The sequence below is a fragment of the Ammospiza nelsoni genome, chromosome 7 (assembly GCF_027579445.1).
Source record: "Ammospiza nelsoni isolate bAmmNel1 chromosome 7, bAmmNel1.pri, whole genome shotgun sequence".
In the NCBI taxonomy this organism is placed as follows: Eukaryota; Metazoa; Chordata; class Aves; order Passeriformes; family Passerellidae; genus Ammospiza; species Ammospiza nelsoni.
In genome coordinates this window covers 18,354,316-18,377,411 of record NC_080639.1, presented here as the reverse complement: position 1 = coordinate 18,377,411, position 23,096 = coordinate 18,354,316, and the positions used below count along the sequence as shown (strand labels likewise).

The following is a 23,096-nucleotide window of genomic DNA, read 5'->3' as shown; positions in this document are numbered from 1 at the left end:
AAACCAAATTTTAAGGACTACTCATTCCTACCAGATTTCAACCTGTTGCTAAACCTTGGACTCTTGTACTAAAATAAGAATGCCTTTTAGTATTCAGCTACAACACAGACAACTTTTCTGTTGTATTTGGTATTCCACACTTTAATCTAGGAGTATAGGCTGCATGACTATACCTTCTAGAGTAAAAATTTAAATAAATGTCAAGATCCATGTTTAAAAAAATATGTGCAGGGTTTAGTGAGAAGCATGAATGTATTCTGAAAGTGTTCTCCTCTGCACCTGATTTATATAAGCATAGAGCTCTTCTAAACTAAGAACATAAAAAGGTATGCTATATTGTTGACTACAGAATACTGCAAAGTTTTATTGCCATTTAAACAAAGAAGCCATAACAGTTAAATGAGCTCAGGCAATAGGTTTCAGCATCACAAGGTGCCAGCTGTAAAGAGTTATGGCTAATTGAATATGGAACTCCTGCTTAATCAGATAACTGCTCTGCTATTTCCAAATGAAATGCCATTTCCATACTGTCTGAAAATGGCCTCTTTTATTGGTAACCAGAGAAAACAATATAAACTGTAAATAACATTAAGTGCTGTGTTTACCCATTCCAGGCACTGAAGTAGCAGGGGATCCAGGGCGCCGTGGTAAAACGTTGGATTGCAAGGATGGCACAGCAGCTCTTTCTGGGAGCCCGCTCACAGCTGGGCCCTCTCTCTGCAGGGTAGGAGATGCTGGAACAGGGGACTTGGGAGAGCCTTGTTTAGGAGTTGCAGGTGGGGGTGTAGAAGCATTTCTCTGAGCTGCAGTCCTCTGACGAATTTCTGACAAGAATACGTACATACTGAATTTAATATCTAGCATAAGCAAGATATTAGTAAAAGTGCATTAATATTGTTATACCAATTAGCAAATTACAGAATCAAACAAAATCAGGAGGGTCTAAAACTAAACATCATCAGCTGAGCATTAAGCTCATAGAAGTAAATACCACACAGAAGTAAATACCAGATAGAATACTGTATTTCAATTACCATAACTGTTAAATACTTCAGGCAAAATTCCTCTAGAAGGAAATTAGAAAACAGAATCACAAAGTATCTGCTAAGGCAGAACATTGGACATACAAACAGCTAGACTCAAACCACAATGTATAGAATTGAACACTTTTTACTCAATGGCTTAAAAATGCTTTCAAGTACTTAGCTTTCTATGGGACCAAAACTATTTATTCAGTATCTAATATGCTCAGGTTACATGCCCAGAGTTATGAAAAAAAAAAAAAAAAAAAAAACAGATTGGATAAAGGAAACCATTCTAAAACCAGAAGGAAATGCTTCATTTTGGTGATATAGTTTCACTGACCTGTTTCAGTAACCCCATTATCAAACCACCTGCATGGATTCTCACAAAGCAAGAATGGGCTCTGCCAGAACACGACCCTGCTTTTACCTCTTCTCACACCACTACTGTTAAATCACAATCATGAAAAACTTAATATTTTTCCTCAGTTGTTCTTACATGAAGCCAAATATCACCAGAGTAACATACCATGGTTTGAATTCTGTACTAGTCATGCAAGCCTGAGGTTCACACGCTATTGCAACAAATGAAACAAAAATGTAACCATTACTTAAAGTCTGCTGTTATTTACATGGTTAACAAGTAGCAGGTTAGTCTCTACAGGGAAACCCCAATAACACCCACACCTAAAGCTGTAATACCCCACAGTTAGTGTAAAGCACTGTGCCACTTCGAAACAGCTTACATGTCTTCTTCCACAACAAATGGAATTTAACACTACATTTGGACTTTAAAATCACTTCCACAAGTCTCAAGATTAGAGAGATTTTATCTGCTGACTTTGTGACATGTTGGAAGAGTTTAAATGCTTAGCAGCAAGTTTCCAGGTCCACTGGCTACCAGCCACTGAAGATGGGTGTGCTGAGTCTGAAGGAATGATCCCTGTTCCCAAAAGTAAAATTCCAGCATGCTAAGCTCCTGCTGTGGGTAGAGGAGGTGAGCATGCTATGTCAGCTGGCAGCAGATAAGAAAGAGCTGCTATCTCTGAAGCACTAGGCCAAATGTAACGGTTCTGTGGGAATACAGCCAATCCAGGGCCATGAAAGTTGCTACATGCATAGGTTATGGTCTTGACTACTTATCTGTACATATAAATAGGGTTAATACACAACCACAAAAATTCTTTGGAATTGCTACTTTAAAAACTACAAGTTTAAAAACTACAGTCTTACTAAAAATCCATCTAGATAAGTTTTCTACAAAGCAGAACAAATCACTACTTTTCCCCTGCTACATCATGTGCATGGCTGCATTACTTCACACAACTTCATCGGCAAAATTACACCAGTCAATGAGTCTGAAGGTTCTGCATTTTAACTTGATTTTAACAAGTGTGCTTGCCCCCTCACTATTTCAGCTGCTCAGAATCTGGCAACTGAGATTAAATGGTGAGGTAGTTGCAGAAATTCTATCAGCACTTCCTTAGTGACTGGCTTCTGGTTTGAAAACTGCTCCTGTATTGAGAGTTTTATATGAAGTAAGAATTCATTTATGATGAACCTCCCCATTCACATTCTTCAAGATCTTTTTGTGAGAGCCATAAGCAGTAACCTTTCGAGTCTTACTACACTAGGATAACTGCATTCTCTCTATGTCATCTGACCAACACGCATGGCCCATCTCCAAATACAAAATACTGATTAAAACCTATTATTTATAGTCAAGTGTGCGTTATAGTTTCCAGTCATGTGTTAGTTTCAAAAATTAAGCTAAAAGGCATGCAATTTCTCAAGTCTTCTCAGGTCCACATATGAACAAAAAATGAGTGATAAATATAAAGCCTAATTCCACTTGTTCCAAGATCATTTTAAACATCTGTAAGGACATCTTAGTCCATTCTTTTTTCATTATAAAACCCTCTTTATTATTGTTTCACATAGAAAAATGTTCAAGACCATTACTGTAAACTCTACATATGGATGTTACTTTCACATTTTGAAGGCTGTCTTTCTAGATCATGTGGTTTAAGCATATTGATTGTTTAAGAGTACTGAGTCTGTTTCAATAGGTCATGGCTATGTTCACATTTATTCTGAGCCCATAATACATTATTTCTAAGCAATTTCCATGCCGCCTGCAAGAGCTTTGCCCCTTTTGCCTGTTCCTTCTGAAGGGTCATTTTTGGCAAGACTTCTTTAAACTACTTTGAATTAAAAAGATACTGCTACTTTAATGACTCTTTCCCCATATTTTTGTTCCTATAAAGATGCTGAACCAGTACTTTACAGTAAGTATTAGAGAGATATGCTTCAGTAGTTTTAGTTTCATTACAGAGTTAAGAATGCAAGACTCATTGCTAGTTTCCACAAAATATTGGGTTATTTACAATGCCTTTTTCCCCCTCTTCACTTAGAAGTTCACTTGGCTTTCATTCTATTCTGTGATTCATACTTAAGAGAATTTGCCAACCCTCTGCTGCTCCCCAAGTAAGAGAAGTCACCAGAATCTGCATTATGAGAAAGTGAGAAATGCTCTTCTTGGCACAACCAACAGCCCGTCCATCCCAGTATTGCCCTTCATAGAGTGGCTGCAGATGTTATTCAGTGACAACACACAAACCTGAATTTCTGATGCTGACATTTCTGATACCATCCCCAGGATCCATAAATGGACAAGGAGACTACAGCCCTGTCTCATCATTTTAGTATCACATACAGACCCTTTACCCATGAACTCCCCTAATTCCTGCTCTGCACCTCCATTTCCACAATAACAGCCTTAATACTCTTCTGAAGTAACTGAATATTATCTATATACTTCTCAAATTGCCTTAGCATGCAATGTATTAAAAATGACCCTTGTGCAAAGTTCTTGATTTCCATAATTCCAAGTTGCACAACTTAGCTAAGAAACATGTCCACTGACCTCAACACTAACACAATTTACAGCTACTGCTGATGTAGTTTTAATGAAGTTTTGACATTTTCCAAGGATTTTCTTCAGTAATGATATTTGTCTATCCAAAAGTCAACAGCATGAAGACAGATGAATATCTTAAAAATAAAACTTTATTCTCCAAACACACTACAGTTCAAATTCTGCAGTTACCAGCATTGGACACTTCAGACATAAGCAGACACATTACTTAAGAGGTATCTACTCAACTCATGATTCAGTATGAGCTCTTAAAGACTATTACACTACTGCAGTGGTGAGGCAGTGACATGTTTCATGTTTACACGCCTAACTATTTTATTTTTTCCTCCCTTCAAAACACCTTGATTTTTGTAGAGAATAATATATTATTTTCATAGAGCTACACTACACTGCAGGTCAATATACAGTTTACATAACTTGTTGGCTTTAGTATTGAAGACCAACCAAGCATTTTCTTCCTTCCTCCTCATGCCTATATCCATCCCACAGCCTGCAACCATCTTTTATTGCATTATTTTTAATTCAGGTCACAGAGTGATCTCATTTACAATACACCCCTGCAAACAGTCATATTAAAATGAAAAGAGCAGGTACCAACAACAGGATACTGCTGATGAATATTTCACTGAAAATATATATTTACCCTATTTTTCTCTATGGCCAAAGTACTAAAGTATATATATACATTGACTGTACTCCTCAAAAAACATTACTGAACAGATACAATTGCATTTAAATTTTCAAATTCCTTTCCTTCTGGATTTTGTGATGTTTTTATACCAAACACAAGATCAACCTAAATAATCTGTTAAAATACCATTACCTATTTCAGCAGTGCATGTCAAAATCACAAAAACTGCAAGAAGTGCTAAACACACAGGAAAATTGGGCTGCTACCAGTTGTTTTTCTAAGAATCAACTATTATGCAATACTGATTAAACCTTTGGACCAATTAGTATGATGTGCAAGCTTACTCATTTCAACCAGTAAGTAAAAGCCATACAAACAAACTAACCTTTCATCAGCTGCCTCATACACAACATTGTCCAACTTGATTATGTATCAGTTACCATTTATCATCTTTTCAAAAAGACTCCATTACAGAGCAAGAAAATGAGCTCTGTTGCTTGGCTAGCTTGTACCCAAAGCAAGCAAAGAGAAGATCAGGGAAGCTTTAATGTTAACTTATTAACAGGTATTTTATTATTCCAAACCACTCTAACTCTACCACATACTACATACACCAAATTATACTACAACCACATAAAGGTGTCATCTAGTTACAGTAAGTTATATACTGCACAGAACAGAAGCTAATATTCATTTTTGGCAGATATTTAGTGTGAACAGCCATAAGCTAGTAGGTTTTTTGATAGCTAAAAATTGAAATAATTACTGCATATAGGAAGAATTATTTGGTAAGTAAATTTTATTTGGAAATTAAGTCCCCATAGTTTCACAAGCCAAAGGCAAGCACAGCTTGTCCCTCTTGAACTATAACGCACCTCCAAACCACAATAGTCTGACTAACTACTTAAATGGGGACAAAAAGTTGCACCAATTCCAAATTTAATGTGTTAGAGAACAGATCAAACAAATTAAAATAAATTTGTGCTGCATATGAGCAAATTTGCATTGACTCATAGAATCACTTAGGTTGGAAAAGACCTTTAAGATCATAAAATCCTACCATAAGCCATGACAATTTACAAAATTTATTTTCCAAAACCCTTTGAAAGTTAAACTACACTTTTATTCAGGATCAAGCAAGAATGTCCATGCACCCCAAAAAGTTGAATCTGTTTGAAAGAGAATTGTACATTTTCTCAGTTGTGTCCCCACTTAGAGGTTACTGGTTCACACCATGACAGTCTCAGAGAGCACTCTCTGCAAATGTAACTGTACTGAAAGATTCCTTCCACCAAGGTCATGAGACCAATTTACAGCTAGCTCTAAATAAAAAGTTCTAAGCACAGATAGTGTGGGCAAACTCCTCAGCCACAACTGTTTTTCACATATCTGTTCATACCACACCTATTAACACAGACCACAGCCTACAGTGACTGGCTCTCAGAAACAACTCTAATTCTCCCAGAATCTCTCCCTCCCAGCCCTTCTATTAACAGTCAAGACACCACCAACACAACACAGCACAGGCTGGATCCAGCTGATCTGCTGTTGTCTGACTGGATCAAAAGCAGGGGCACTACACTTTGGAAACCCAACATGCACAAGACTAATTCACAGACACTGACCAACTCACTTCTCACCACTGCTCCTTACACAGCCTAGGTAGAGGGGAAGAGATCAGTCATGTACTTCCTATGGAGTTTCAAAACTGGTGCTGCTCTCTCTTCATAAAGCCAGAGTGACTAAAGACTTGTCACTGTTTAATTTATTTCTATATAGAAACACATTTCCAGGCAGTTTCATCCCCTGGTCAATGTTACTTGCATTCTGCTAAGAGATCTGTCACCCTTCTACTGGACTACTGGAGTGACTTCTAACATAGCTCAAGAAAGGATGAATTCTACAAAGAGTTTAAAAAGAGCTAAAACCAGACTACCTACACATTACAGGTATAGCAGAGAATTCTTGGCAACCACCCACGAGCTGTATCAAGGCAGAGAAAAAAACAGGGTGTCAGAATGGCCCTTCAGCCTGAACAAAACCATGAATGCTGCAGAAATGGAGTATGGGAAAGACAGGTAAGGAGCAAACTTGAAAAAAAGCTGTTGTGTCTAAGACAACAGAAGAGATTAAAGCTTCACTATTGAGGTACTGCGCTGCAACTCTTCACGGTCAATGTCAACAAGTAAGGATAGTTTTAAAGTATTTTCATGGCAATTTGAAGCTAAGCAAGAAGAACAAAACAGAGGATTTGATGATGCAGCTTATAAACACCTTTGTTAGTAAATCCAGGTGCTCTGCACTGAGCAAAACAAGTACTTTGAGTGAAAAATGGGAAAAATAGAATTTTGGTTACCCACAAGAGTTAAACACAAAGTTGACAATTCTAATACTAAACCAATCTGTATTTCATGAAAAACTATGCATATCACATTCTGCAGTTTATTTTGAGCATCAGCCCTTTCAGGTTATAACAGCAAATTAGTGACAAAGATTGGCCTTAAAGTGAGAGTACAATCCTCAGTATTAGAGTACCAGGCAGCCTTTATACTGTGTTCATACGAGCATTTTCAGTTTAACTACAGCATATTTCACACTCAACCTTAACAAAAATTAACAGCTGTCTGTCTGCATAAGTATTTGCAAAAATACCACATTTTTAATGTAAGTATTCTACTGTGTGTGAGATCTGTTGAATTTTGAAAGTTGTGTGAGCAATCTAGAAACAAGGCTTCCTTGAAACACATTCAAGCTTTTCTATTTTATTTTATTCAATGGCACCTTTAAATGGAACAATGTAAACCAGCAAAGAACTGTCCACTCTTTGCAACTACAAAGTAGTTGAACTATGCACCAGCTTCTTATTCCTCTCTGGGCACCAAATAGATGTAGCTTAAGCACTGCATTAGGAAAGGTCTAACTAGCCATAAATAGAAACACAATTGAAAAACTAAGTCAATGAACCTTACACAGGAGTTGAACACACCTTAGGATTCTAGAAAAGTCGCAAGTTTGCCACAAGAAGTTCATTTTCTCTCAGTTTTAACATCAAGCAGCATTAAATATCCTGCTGTCTAGAACATCAGGCTTTAGTAATAGATCCCTTGCCTGAAAAATACAGAATGGTAATGGGCATAGCCTAATGAACAGTCTATTAACCCTAAATAGAGGTCAATTGATCTACAAATTTTATCATAGACAGACTTCTAGACTAGAAATTGCTGTGAAAGATGAGTATCTATGCTAAAGAGCACCCGTTTTACAGGGCTATTACCTTGTCCAGGTCTTGGGGTTGCAGATGTTCCAGCAGATGGTAGTTCAGTGTCCTGCCAATTAATGATAAATAACATTATCTGAATGCTCAGCTCCATAGTACCTTTCATATTACATCAGTATCAATAACAAGACTCACCTTTGCACTTGATTCTGGATCAAACCTTTCAAGGATTAATTTAGCATTCTTGTAGGTTTCCTTTTCCATTACTTCCTCAAGCTGGAAACAGAAAGGTTCCACACATCAATAGATAATTTTTCAAAGTATTTCCCCCCACCATAGCCTCCTATTTAGAAGCATCTAATCAACGTTACCAAAAGGCAAAGCCCATTCATGAACCAGTAGCATTTCCAGATACCTGAGGATTTGTTGTATTCAATGGAAAATAAATTTTGCTTTCAAAAATAGTTTCCAAACTCTAATGGACTACTTGTACTTAACAGCTTTATTGCAAGGAAACACCAAATATTGCTAATTGTTTACATATAATGAGGAGAATAATTACAAGCACCAACTTCAATAATGGAATGTGCAAAAATCTATCAGCCATCATTATTGGAAGTTATTAGACATGACAAGCAAATGACAGGCAATTCCTTAGATTTATTTCCTCATAGCACTTAATGCTATTAATTTAAGGAAGGTCGTTAGCCAAGTGCTTTACAGAATAAAGTCCCTGTGCCAATTAACTGCTGTCAGCATCGATTTTAGATTATTTATTAGCAGAAGCAATTAGCTTGCTGCAAATGCTGTGAAAACTCACTAACTAGAGAACAGCCATGGAATTTGCTCAAATTACTTTAAAGGCTGGATCTACATCTTTACAGCAATTCAAACTGCTTTTCAGAAAAAAGGAGCACGTTAAGAATTTAAATAAAAAATTTACTGAGAACTATGCATACTTTAGGGAGTGCAATTAAAGCACTTCATTATTACAGCGTTTTATTTACAATGCACTCAAGTGGCTTTATAGCTAATACATGGGCTTAATTAAAAAAAGTAATCACTAGTAAAGTATCATTTTAGTGGTTAACAGCCAACATCAGAAGCAGCTTAACTATGAAACTGAAATAGCTGAAGTTATGACAAATACCTAACATGGATAGAAATTATAATACATTTTACAGTATCTTAAGCAGACCTTTCTTCCTAGATATGCTGACTAATGGCCATGTTCAGCTAAAACTGGAGACTTTGTTTGTTCTGAAGTTTGCTGTTGGCATAAACTGCAACACTGAAAAGGTCAGTGGTCAAAAAATTAAATTCTCTCAAACTCATTTATCACTGCTAAAATAACAAATGGTGCAGGTTAACATGAATTTTATGCCATTATTTAGCTAGTGAGAAACTAAAGGTTCAGCCATTGTGCATCCACAGACTGTGCAGGAGTTTTGCATTTAGACAGACCTCAGGATTACAAATAGACCTCAGAAGCAAAATAAAAATTCACTCCATTTAATGGCTACTGTGTATTCATTTAACACTCACTCCTCCACACATTTCTTGAAGTTTGAGGCAAGGAATACTATCCAGGCTGTTAATTAAGGACTGTTGAAACAAAAGGGAGTGAAGAAGGAAGTAAAAATCAATTTCCTAGACTTGTATTTCAGCACCACTTTGGAGTTAACCCACTAACTTCGTAAAACAAATACCACACAGTGCAATAAGAGCAGAATTAATGATCTAATAGGAAAAATAAAGTATTTATTGCTTACAGAAGTAAAAACTGTAAGACAGACTTTTATACAAAGGGGTAAGGCTAGTGAGGTGAAGCAGCAAAGTGGGGAAGCTTTAACAGTCAGTGCTAGTATTTGTCTGCCAAATCAAAATTTCAAAAACCCAATTCACTTCACATCAATGAACATAAAATGTAAACTATTGTCTGTATAGTCAAAGAGAAAAATGAGTAATAACTTTCTGCAGGACAAAGTGACCTTTAGGGGAGAGAAAAACCAGAATGCTCCACCATCACTTGACACTTTCTTTATCTAAAGCACTTCTTGCCACAGAAGTATTAGATAGTATAGTAGCTATTTGTGGATACATAAGTTTTGCAAAAACAGTAACATTATTTTGAAACATAATTCAATTCTCACCACAAGATTCAGATGTTGAAGTTAGCCTCCACATCACATAGTTTTTGGATAATTCAACAAGTTACTCTTCATATTTTGAAATTCATATATAGCTTTAAAATTCTAGTAAAGCTAAATTTGAACAAGAATTCAGTATCACAACTGACTCTTTACAAATTTATTGAAAATATATAGAAATTGTCAGGATTTCTACAGGCATATCCACATTTCTCATGCTTTCGCTAATAGAGTATACTTTTCTAAAATAAATTGAAATTTGGCTGACAATACCAAATAAAGAATCAAAAAGGACCAAGTTTACTTACTGTGAGCAAATCATTGTAAGTACCAGAGGAAAGTAAGAGCTTGTGTAAAATTTAAATATTACTTCTGTGCTTGCATAGCAGAGAAAACTGGCTTTTTTGCCAACACAGGAAGCTCATTTATGAACACAAACCAAGACACTGACTTCTGGAACATTCACCATCCGGAAGCATAACCTTGGAAAGGTTAACTTGATGCTGAGCACTAACACAGCAAATTGCTCAACATGTTACTCTTTTTCCATAATGAAGTCTTCTCTGAGATCCAAAACTTCTCCTACAAAATAATTTTCTACTTTCTGCCAAGGGCTATCTCATAGTCTATCCTTATCAATGAAATTATAATGCTGAGCAACTCAAGTCACGAGTGAACTCTCTAAGACAGGTAATACCAGATTAAGCATGATTTTTTTCATTGAATTAATCATATATTAATAAAGAAGCATGGCACCCTATTCTCTTCCTATGAACAATTGTATGGATGAACTACTTCCCAACAGGCAACCAAACAGAATTCCTGTGGGAATGACATCAGCTGCCTAAACTGAATAGTATGAGTAATGTATTTTAAGCTTCTTGTAATGGCAATTTAGCAACCAAAGACTTAAGTACTGGCATGGTGCAAACCACTCATTATTCACCATACATGAGTTCATAAATTGGGAATTATGAATTATAGTTGGAATTACCTCCAACTACAAGGAGATCTTTGTTAATATTCACATAAAGCCATGAAACTCATTTCAGTTTACCATTTAAAATATACCAGTACATGTAGCAAAAGTTTCATTAAAATCGGAAATGCATCATTTAAGTCACAGTAATTAAGTATTCTCTGAGCAGATCCATGCCAACATTAAAACCAACAAGGCAACTGACCCTTTGTCAGTAAATATGATTTTAAACTGTATTTTGAGTTTCCAGTTGCATATTTTCAGTACTCTAACCAGTTAGACAAAACTGGGCTTATACAAGAACCAACTCCTAGCAGAGCTTTTATCACATACTAAAGTTATGAAAATATCAATGGTTGTCTACACCTAGAAGGCTGAAGACAAAGTTGATTAAAGAGTAATTAATTTGAGTAACAGAACTCATATTCTGCATTTTTTCCCCATTACTAATGTACCTCCAAGGCAGTCTTGAAATCAGAATAGCTGGGTATTTTTTCCTATATTAACACATGCAGTTTCTAAACTCTTACCTGAAATGGCCTGGAAGTCTGTCAAAGTCTAATATTACACTTAGCCTAGTATTCAGAGTAGCTGAGTAAGCTTCAGCAAAGTTTAATTCTAAAATTAGCTCGGTAATTACTATACTAGCTTCACAACTTTGTCCTCAGGCTAAGAATTATCCCATCTTTAAGATGGGATCCAGGTAAACTCTCCACTAATTCCCAGTTGTATCAGCTTAATACATGTCCTGTGCCCTTGCTTTAATATGCTTAACCCTCTGAACTTGCTCATCTACCCATGCTCAGGCTTAAGGGCTGACATCCTCATTAACTGAGAAACTCTGAGGCCAAAATCACAGCTAAACAGTCACAAACACAACCACAGCATCCCTCCTTATGATCAAGGAGGGAACAAAGTTGTATCTTGAAGTAGAGCCTTAATTACAGCTGATGAACTTCATCCCTACCCCCAGTTAATAACTGAACAAGCTTTAAAGTATTCACTAGGAGAAAACCAGCATAGTCAGTTCTGTGAGAAGTATTCACTAGGAGAAAACCAGCATAGTCAGTTCTGTGAGAAGTATTATACAAACTTTGAGTCAAAGTACAGGATAGACAAAACTAATGGTAATTTCCAGATGAAGCATCTGTATTTGTCAAGTATTTTACCCACATGAGTATACATATGACTATGTCACCAAAGCCAGAAGATAAGTTAGACAGAAATTAATTTCCACTGAGCAGTCACTGCAAATGCACCAGGGCATTGTAGCAGATGAGGAGCTCACACCATTTACAGGTAAGCCCTGTAACCACCTTATCTCCCTTCAGCACACAAGCAATGTCTGCAGGGAGAAGGTGGGCCACATAACTGCAAAACACAAGCCTACTGTAACATTTTTCAAAGGGACAATTGTCTTCAATGTAACATTTATCCAGCAATTAGGTAGCTGAGCTGCAAAGTGAAAAAGCACAGGTGCTGCAGCAGGCTCAGTGCCTAGACAACAATTTGCATTAGAAATAAACAGGAAACACATAATTTACTTATCCTAAATACTTTGAGAACCACAATGTAAATTTCTTAGTAACTAATCCTATTTGCAAACTCACCAGCAAATCAGAATTCAACAAGAAAAAACATCCTCTCTCTCCCAATTATTTCACTTGATTTTTGCTTTACTAAAAATTAGCCAAGCACTCTTAAGGAAGTTAATCAAACAAAACAAAATCAAATCTGAGTATTACCAAAATGAAATTTTATAGAATACAATTGATTCAGTGTTTTTATTTACAACACTAATTATATTCTCTCTTGTTACCTGCATTCCCTTCCAGCTCATTTCAACACATTCTGTTTCATGTATAATTATCTGATTTTAATGCTTAATTGAATATCTTAAATTATGATGAACCTCCCGGGTCCACCTTCTGAGTAAAAAATACTAACACTGCACTGATTCAAGAGGTTGCAGAAGTCCTCTGGTTCTGGTTCCTTGCTAGGAGCAAGGCACCCACAAGATCATGTGATAATCACAGACTCTAAAAAATAGCTGACTTACACATTATTGGAGTTCCCAGAACTCAGTTTCACTAATCCCATTTATAAGTTTGTCTTTAATGATTAAAGTTTGACTAGCATATATACTCATGGCAATTTATACTTCCAGGCTTAAATTCTCCATAGTTACACTATAATTTCATTCTTGTCTATGAAGTATTTATGCAGTTTTTTCATTTTTGTATTGTGCAGTGTTTCATCTTGGTTCTTCTACAGTATGTTGTTTTGATGTTTTCCATATGCAAAATACACATTTAGGTTTTTCCTGACTAATCTTTTATTCTATGGCTTTTGTCCTAATTGCTTCTCACACACAAAAATTCAGTGTTACTAGTTGTTCTATTAAAAAAAAATCTTCATGATTACAAAAAACTAAACTTAAACTGAAATGAAGACTTTACATTTAAGATTCCAAAAACTCTTTCGTTCTCCACTGTGCTTTTCTGCTTCAAGAACTTTTGCTTTAAGGCTACCAAATGACTATGTTAATTGGAAATATTAACTGATTTCAGTTAAGCAGTTTTCATAAAATAAACTTAACACTGTTGTCATGCCCATGTCTTTCCTCCCTAGAAAATGTAAGTCTCTCAAACACCTTTGTAGCACCACTACGAGCAAAGGACACATCCATTTAAATACCAGCAAAATCCTCTTTACCAAAGGACAATTACATACTTGGGTTACAGGTTATCTTTCTTTCATCTACATTTTAAAAGTGATAAATCATGCCACAATACCAGACTCTTACCCAACTCATTTTTGGTACCTTTGTTCTGGGTTTTTTATTAATTCAGCTACAATGGCAAAATCCAGAAGGTATGAGGTGAACACTTTGGGAAATTCATTAATAACAAAGCCTCACAATAAAATTTTGGCATTTCTGGAGGGAGGAGGAGCTGCTTTGGCAAGGTAGAATTGGTGGGCAGAGAGTGTTTGGGTTGTGGCTGCTTTGAAATTTTGCCTTACAAGGCAGGTGAAGCCAACCATGTAAGAAAACAGCTTCCTCTCCCAACAAGCTTCCTTATGGAGTAATAAACAGAGAGGAAACAGCTTCCAGTGCCACAAACGCCACAAAGAGGGCAAGTCATCCAAGACTTGGAATTTTGTCCATCCTAAATTTTTCTTACTGAGATTAACTGTTGATCAAGGTTGGTGCAAATATCTGGCATACACCAGTGGTAGTGAACCATAGCAACCATATTTTCTTGAAGTTTTACTTACTATTTTTTTCTTTTGGGATTTTAAATCTTCCAGCGCATCATCTAAAAGAAGGACATTATACATTAGTTTTCAAATATAAATTCATTTCAGCACACTCCAAACATTGATTTCACCTTGAGATATCAGGAAAAATTATGCATTGACCACTACCAACTCTAAACATCAGTAAACTTGGTATAAAATAACTAGAGTTTTTATGTGAAAATAAATCACTTAAAATGCTGAAACTGCTTATAAATTATAGCCCACTGTTATCACTTTACAGTTAGAACTATTAAAAAATTTTATGTACCATTTCCTCATTAAGCAAACCAATTCTAGCCAGTGCCCTGCTTTGACCTACATTAAAACTGGTACAACAATGGACCAAATACATTTAATCTCATGACTCAAAATACAGAGAAAAGCTTGAGGTCTAAGTATTAGCATATCTGAGTACCAGATTTACTGGCTTCAGTATTTCACATAAACCTCTTAACACATACTAGTTTCAAATGCCAGGTCAATTCCAAGCTTCAAAGCTCAATCTATTTCCTCCTTTCCATATTCTCAGACCACAGCAAAGCCCCCAGTTTTGTAAGAACAGCTACCAGAAGGTCATTTTTCTATTAAATGTTAAGAGACTGTTGCAACAGTCTAGCACAACAGCTAACCTCTGTAAGAGGAAGAGAAAGAAGAAAGGCCAAATGCATATGGGATTTTCCTGAAAGTCAATGTTTGGAGCTTGACACTCACAGAAAACTCACTGTAATAAACCATCACCTAATGCAGAAGATGCTCTCTCAACATATTAGCTTTCTACTACCTCTGTTCACAGCAAGAGATTTTAACAATACACTGTACAACTTTTTACCCTTTCTCAGCTCTAGTGAACATTGGCAGCTTACTTCCTGTAAAAATATACCTATTCTTACCCATTTTTAAAGACAGAAAAAGCTTCACAGAACTACAAGACACAAACTCAACCAAACTAAACACTTTTTTTTTGGATTTTTACTATTTATAAATGGTATTCCATACCATTCAAAGTTACTTCAGGAAAACTGCTACTTAAAATAAAGGGAAAAAAATAATTACTTGACGTTTTCCAGAATGTAGAAATCCATTTCCATCAAATACACCTCTTCATTAAATGTGCAAAATACTAAAACTGGCATGCACATATTTGAAATTATATTATTTATACAATAAAAGGGTAACTACAACCATCCCCATTTGTAAATAGGACAAGGAAAAAGACAACATTTAATCCTGGGATGGACCACAGAAGATGGATAATTCCAGAAAGTGTGCATCTGCAAATTACTAAGGTACCTCTTCTCACCAAATGTTACATTTATATTAAAACACAACCTCACATGTTGCCCCACAGATTAATAGCTTAAAATGTATTGCAATGCAGTGTGGTACCATGAAACCAAATAAGCAGCAGAATACAGCCAGCTATCAATGGTTGCTCAAGAAACTGCAAGTGCTTTTGGTACAGAAATGCCTAGAACATCTTCAAGCACAGCCTTCTAAAAGCAATGCCATCAGTTTCAAGTGTGGGCGTTTCCTTCTGATCACTTCACCTCCTGTATCCAAGAAGAACCTCAAGAAACACCTGCCCCTTAAGCATGGCCAAATGGCAATTACTGCAAAGTACTCTCAAGAAACCAACATATCTCATCTGCATTAAACCTACAGAAAAAAAATAATTCATACTAGAGAAGTGAACACCTGCAATATACCTCATTTATTTTCTCCAGCTTTGGGACAGATCAGCCTAAATCTTTAACAGTTGTTTGCCTGACCAATCCTAAAAACTGAAACTCCATCATCTCTCTGCATCACCTTCCCTGGAGTCTAGCCACAAATTTTCTTCATTCACAGCATCCTTCCCAAATCTGGTGTATACTGATTATCCAGCACAGAGCTTTACTGCATTAAATAACCACCTCCAGTGTCTCAGTATGTTACACTAACTTATCCCAGAATAAAAATTTGGTTTTGAGCCACTTGTTTGATAGTTTGCTCTCTCAGCTATGCTTTCTCCTGCTTTACTGCTTCAATCCTACATTCGATTTTTCTTTTTCAAATATAGGACTTTTATCTCTGAGGTAAAACACTTCATTTTCATCCAGTCTCTGGAAGCACACAGGAATAATCCCTTTTGGCATGTTCTATCATCTACTAAACCCTTTAAACACAGGTTCAACAAAAGCACCAGACTTGCCAGTATGCTCAAAACAGCAATAAAGACATTTTAGCAAAGTAGAAAAATATACTTTTTTTCTTATTCAGCCATGAAATGCAAATCATTCATTTCACCTTAGAAATGAATCACAGCACCACAGAATATATGGACAATTTTATTTCTACATAAAAATGTATGTTCTGTGCTTGCATATCAAATGCAAACATTCAGTTTAAGAAAAATTCTAAAAGTGATGTTTAACTTGTAAGCTGTCACAAATTAAATACATCATGCTGCTCTGCAAGTCATAAAACACAGTGCAACACTGAGGTTTGCCTGTATTATTGCTCACATCACCATGAGATATTGTTACAGGCTAGACTGCTTTCAAGGAAAGTCTCAAATGAATTCTAACTACTGCAGACAAGTGCCACAGATGCTGTTTTTAAATAGCATGCAGATTCATTCTAATGCAAAATTTAACAACTTTTTATATATATTTGAAATCCTCCATTACTTCTCGGTTTTGTTACATGACTTCCAATTTTCCTTAGCTCTCAAAAAAGCAGAAAAACCCACTTATACCTTTCCCACTCAGGAAAACATAAGTATGCTTTGGAGAACTTGGGAGAGAAAAGATATCCTGACAAATAAATTAGACATATCTGCTATAAATCTCTTCCCTTTTGTATAAGGATAACAGATGACTGCTGGAATACTTGTGAGATGCAAGTATCAAGGGAACTACTACTACTGTTTATACTTCCTTTCCCCTTGATCCTACTTTTACATCATATTTTATTCCATTCCACATTTGACACATGCAAAGACAGGAGAAAGTTAGCACCATTTTATAAGTGAAGTGAAAGATTAAGCAGTTTCCTTCCTGCTCTTTCATGAACTATGTGGTAGAAAAAATTTAGCTAATACTACTAATTTCAGTATCAACTAAAAGGCTACCCTTGTCCTCCTGGAAGCCAAATTATCCAAAGCATTTCTATTATCACAGCAAGCATTATCCTCAACTAGCTACATATTTAAAAAATAAATAAAACACAAGAAAAAAGTACTTACTATTTCTTTCTGTCCGTTTGGAAAAGAAAAAAATTAGCAGAGTTCTTATACACCAGATTCTTTAGAAAAAAAAAAGAAGAATTACATTAATTAAAATATATTACAGTAACCATTTCTGAAGTCATTTAGCAAACAACATTTAGCAGATGAGATTTATTTCACAAATACAGACAAAAACCTTCAAACACTATTCATATAAAAAAGTAAAAAATAAATTAGCACCTTGTCAACAAGCTATCAATATTGCTCTAAATAAAGCATCTTTTCAATTGAAATTAACTGTTACTTAAGGCAGAAATACTAAAGCAGCAGCAATATCATCACTTGCTAAAAAATGTTCAGCTGAAATTTACTTAGTCATCACTTCTTATTTGACAGATTAATAAGGCATTTTATCCAAAAAAAGAAACTTACCAGTTCAGACCCAAAATTAAGGCCCAAGAGATTTATGGGAAGAATTCTAATACCAATGAAAACCATGTGATAGAGCTATTGTACAAATGCTCTCCCAAGCAGAATTAACTGACCCAAGTCCTGGTGATTTTAGAGAAGCCTCAGTCTGCTCAGTGTCTGTAGGGTTTCAGCTGACTTAGCTGGAGCAGTTTACACCAAGATGAAGTTAAACTGATCTATGACCCTTTTACATTTGAAAGGTCTCTTTGCAATCATCAGGACTTCATTTGTTTAAAAGCTTAGAAGTGCTTCTAATATTAAGCTGACACTTCTCCTGGTAAGTTATTCAGTCTAAGCCAAGTGGCAAACCTCATCCACCAAGCCATTCCAAGCATCCAAAACCCTCCTAACGTTAATTAAATAATAGAGCCTAAACTAGCAATGCTTCATTTAAGAAAAAAAAACAATCTTAAAGGCTAGAAAAGTTATCTGATTAAAAGCATGCATAAGAAAGCAGGCAAAAGGCTCTAAGAGCTTTCATAATGACTTAATTCATAAGAACATCTTCTGTATTTATACAATGGCTGCCCAGTCAGAAATGCCTTCAAGTATTAACAACACAGCCCAAGTCAGGCAAGTTGGATGAGGTATCTGGAATCTGAGAGCAGCCTATCCAAGGTAAGAGAAACAAAGAAGTTTAAGTATCCCATGTTCAAAGGTGTGCTATAATAACTGATCTAACAATACAGGTGGATTTATCCACTAACACAACACAAAATGTGTATTTCTAAAGTACCAGAAGAAATAAATGTTTAGAGGGTTTAAATTGCCTTAAATACCTTGTTACAAAGGCAAAAGTATTATTTCTTTTTAAATGTATGCTTAATAGTCTTCTACCTAAAGCTGTATTCTAAATATGAAGTAAGTCAGACATCATTAAATAAAAAAGCATTTCCTCTGTAAGAAATCTGAAACAGAAGTTTAATAGGGGATCATTTCAACCAATTTTACAAAAAAGAAAATATATTTCTTTGAAAATCAGAACATGCAAATTAAAACTATTTCAAATAAAAATCAGCTCAAGAAGAGCACCCTTCTAAAATGCTAACATATTTCTTCAACTTTTCAAATATTTCAGTATACATTTAAAATTAATGACGTTCTATTCCTAAAACTTAACTTGCACTTCCAACATCCATAACTTGCTGAGACCCTGAGGGACTGACCTAAGGCAGAAATAAGTTGGTGACTGACTGCAAGCTGGAAAAGGCAGACATACTCCAGTTTGATTAGGTCTGAAAAATCTCCAGAGCTATTACTGGGTGGCACCAGGCATTCAGCATGGAGTCACCTCTTGACCGAGAATAAAGACAAGCTGGCAGCTGCTTGCCATTCATATCTGCCAAAAAAAGCTGAAGGGGAATAACTTAAGGGAAAAAAAAAATCTGATAAACAGTTGCAAGTCATAAGAGAACAACAGACTGATTCTAAGTGCTAGTAAGCTGACATCTAAATCTGAATTTTACAGAGAGCCATCTTGAGAAAAATAAGCAGAATTGGACAAACTAGAGAATAAAAGTCCAACATGTAAATTCAAACCACAGCACAAGAAGCCATCACCTTCAATAATAAAAGCTTTCATTTCTATACTAATTCTAACACATCTATGTGAAAGGAGGCTGGTAATACTTCCCCTTTTACAAGCCTTTCCTATCGGCACGAACAAGCCTCACACACTAACAACAAAGACTTTAAAATGCTTGTCCTTAAGAACAAAATTAATTCATATTGCTGCCAAAGATTAATTTGAGCTCTAATTTCTATATTAATCCTTTCCAGTCAAGATCCTGCTGCCCATGTATTTTCTCCACAGGAGTACACAACAGCAATATATCAGTATATTACAAATAATGACATACAAACACCATCTTCACCTTGGGGGTTTTCCATGTGTTACATTATGCTCATCAAACTTGCAAAGTCTCAAATATTTACTCTGACTTTGCCTTCACATCTAAAGCTAGGGCATCTACAAACCATGCCTTCATACAGAGGCGCTGTAAAAATGGAAGTACTTATGATCATTTCAGCAAATCAGTAAATGCACCATGCTCCCCATTGTTAGGGAAGATGCTCAGTAGGCTGCTCTCACCCTCCCTGATGGTCTGGAGGAAGGGAAGGCAGCAAAGCAGCTGTTCAGTGAGATGGGAGCCCTTTTTGTTACCTTTAGAAAAGTGGATTTCTTAGACAACAAAAGCCACTCATCAGGACAAGCAGCCAATCAGCTCAGTGGAACAAACATGTAGCAATACTTTCTCCAGTTCACATACAATGAAGTTTGTATATTTTCTTGTTGAAGAATACAGTCAGTGATTTTCCAGAAAAACAGCTAATTATGTAAAAGTAGTTTCCAACACACTTAGGGTGACAACTTTTCAAGTCCATTCTGTGTTAAAAGTCACCTAACACATAAAGTAAGTTCCTCCATTCATTCTTGTATTTTTTCCAGGTTTATACACTATATTTTACATGTAGATAACATACCTTTGGTTACTTCTGTATAGTAATGTTACTTCTCAAATGGCAATTAAAACAAAACCCAAGAAACAGAGTAAAAACAAAACCCTTGTGCATATACTACATTACCTTACAGCTGTTCAGACACAGCTCTCTAGCCCCAGCATAATTTTGATAAGCCAAGTAACTTTGGATGCTATTATCTTTTGATGATAAGACCTAGCTTTATACTAAACCCAGACCCACAAGACACATTCCCCTCAAAGAAAGTGTCTGCCTACCTACTTGAATCTATTTTAGAAGAAAAAATTCAGCAAGTTATGACATCTCAAGGATTGTCAAAGCAAACTCAAACCCCTGCTGAGATGTATTTTCCATCTCCTTTTATCAAAGAGACAGCAGTTAGAAAATAAAAAAGGCATATTTACTTACATCAATGGAAATGCAAAAAACGGAAGTGTCATTGTCAGCCTTGCTGTCCATTCATCAGGAAGACACCACAAATATACAATTAAGCAAGTAATAAGGTAAAGAACTGAGGAGTAGAGAAGAAGCCTTCCAACCCATAGTTTCTGTAGCCTCTGATTTTTTTCTCTAAATTCTTCTAATGTCTGTATTTCCTGCAAATAAACAGGGTTCAGCCTTATTAGTGCAATTAGTAAGAGGTTTTACTAAGCCGCCTTTAAATGTCTGCTAAAATCAGCCCTATCAGTCTGATACTTGATTAGAAAAGTCAAGCAGTTCTTTGATAAATGACAATATTGGCCCAAAGATAACTTTCACAGCATAAATACTCCATACTAATAAGGCTATGATATGGGCCACTTGCACCTTACTAGCAATTGCTAAGAAAAGTTAAAAATCAGCACTTTTTCACATTTGTAATGCATTAGTATATTTGGGAGAAGTGAAAAATACCAGAATCTTATGCATGGCAGTCTTTACTATCACAGAAGTCACTACTAAGCATACTCAGCATTCTAAAGCTTTCATCAGGTACCTGTGGAATGTTAAATATCTCTGACACTTTTCTACTAACATGGCAAATTGCTGGAACCTCTCCACCATTTTACTTGTTTTCCTTTCAGTACTTTTCTCACATTAAGAGTGAAATCATGAACACCTCTATGATGGTATATTAATAAATGATGGAGCAATGCTCAGCTATGTTAACCATTCTGACTGTATTTCAAGTGACAACAGAAGTACTCACAGCTTCATTAAAAGGAAAACAAAAATATCAACAGTATATTTCAAAAGTTAATTTCCCCACAGAGTACGGACATCTGTCACAAATGCTGGTGAAAAATCACAATTGATTACTGAACAATTGATTACTATCCAGTTATTCTGCCCCTGACCTAACTTACTACCACTACAGTTAAAACTTGTACACATAAAACCATACACTGAAGCTTTTCCAATCAACCTGATGAATGGAACTTGCATTAGTGACATTTTCCTTTAGAGGGGACTTTAACAATTAGTTATAACTGAATTGTGTAATCAAGGCGGCTTCATATCCATTCCCATTTCAGGCTCTCTAAATAAATACTTGCCCTGCAGCTTCTCACTATCTATTATACAGTATTGGTATTTTTTAAATGACTAAACAGTAAGGGGAAAAATTATAACAATTTCTCTGATGTGCAGAATCTCTACTACTGGAATAATTACCAAAATAATTTAAAATTTCATGAGAGTATTTTACCTAATGAGAAAGAAATATATGACAGCAAAAAGGATTTTCTAAACAAAAAATCAAAGAAAACACCAAAAAAGCAAACACATACCTTATCTATTTTCTCTAATACTTCTACAGTGGAAGGCTTTGCCTGCTTACAAGGGAAAGAACAAAGATATTAATCTCACTTTTAAAAACTCAGTATTTTGTAGATTACTGTACATTAACAGTTTCCCAACAAAAAGACATACTCATAATAAATTAATAAATTATCTATTTTACATAAAGGTAAGAAGTTTTCCTACTTTAGCGTGACAAATAAAAAGGATTGTAATGAATCACTATTTTACAGCTGGCATTACTCTAACCTGAAAGCTCCTCTCCTACATCACAAAAAATGAAAATCTATAATGCTTCTACAGCAATAATGAATGTGTAGGTGGAAAGCAAAACAAGAACAGAATTGATGAGTGGCAGAAATAGGCAAAACACAGAGAATATAGAGGAAGCCCTAATCTGAGTACTCCAGCTTTTTACTACTATTCATCCCATATAAGGACACATGGTGTAAATAAATCATAAGCAGCTGCAAATAAGAGCTGCCATCACCAGTAAAATTCCCTATAGGAGCACCTGGAAATCCACCTTCTAGAAATCTTTCCTAATTTCTGAGAATTATCACACCACAATCTTTCTCCACCCTTCACACTACAAATTCAAAAGCCACAGCTCACACTGCATCACCCTGAAAGTGAGTTTCTATTACACAAAACTGACACTCCACCTGAAGTTGCACCTTTAATGGAGTTTTGTAGGGAAGACTGCAGTCAACTGCTAATAAGCAAAGGCAAACCTAGACTCAAGCAACTCACACCTGCCAGGAGAGTAGTCAGAAACCTCATGCCTCTTCTTCCTCATAAACTCAGTACACCACTCAACAACCAATAAAGCAGAGTGGAAGACAGACTTGTACAGGATTAAGTAGCTACCAAACCATTTGTTAAAACAGCCAGAAATGCTTCTGCACATACCCATT

General features: G+C 35.8%; 1 protein-coding gene across 2 annotated transcripts in view; it reads right to left on the bottom strand.

Moving 5' to 3' along the window:
* LNPK (lunapark, ER junction formation factor) overlaps nucleotides 1–23,096 on the bottom strand; it is a 42,887-nt gene that overhangs the window by 15,475 nt on the left and 4,316 nt on the right. Inside the window, exons 3-9 of one of the 2 annotated variants that reach the window (XM_059476203.1) lie at nucleotides 22,170–22,214; nucleotides 20,809–20,996; nucleotides 17,467–17,525; nucleotides 14,217–14,257; nucleotides 8,004–8,084; nucleotides 7,866–7,917; nucleotides 606–824 (exon numbers count right to left, since the gene is read on the bottom strand). In XM_059476203.1, coding sequence (XP_059332186.1) covers nucleotides 606–824; nucleotides 7,866–7,917; nucleotides 8,004–8,084; nucleotides 14,217–14,257; nucleotides 17,467–17,525; nucleotides 20,809–20,996; nucleotides 22,170–22,214 — 685 coding nt within the window. The remainder of the gene's footprint in view (nucleotides 1–605; nucleotides 825–7,865; nucleotides 7,918–8,003; nucleotides 8,085–14,216; nucleotides 14,258–17,466; nucleotides 17,526–20,808; nucleotides 20,997–22,169; nucleotides 22,215–23,096) is intronic. The other variant, XM_059476204.1, reaches the window with a different exon arrangement.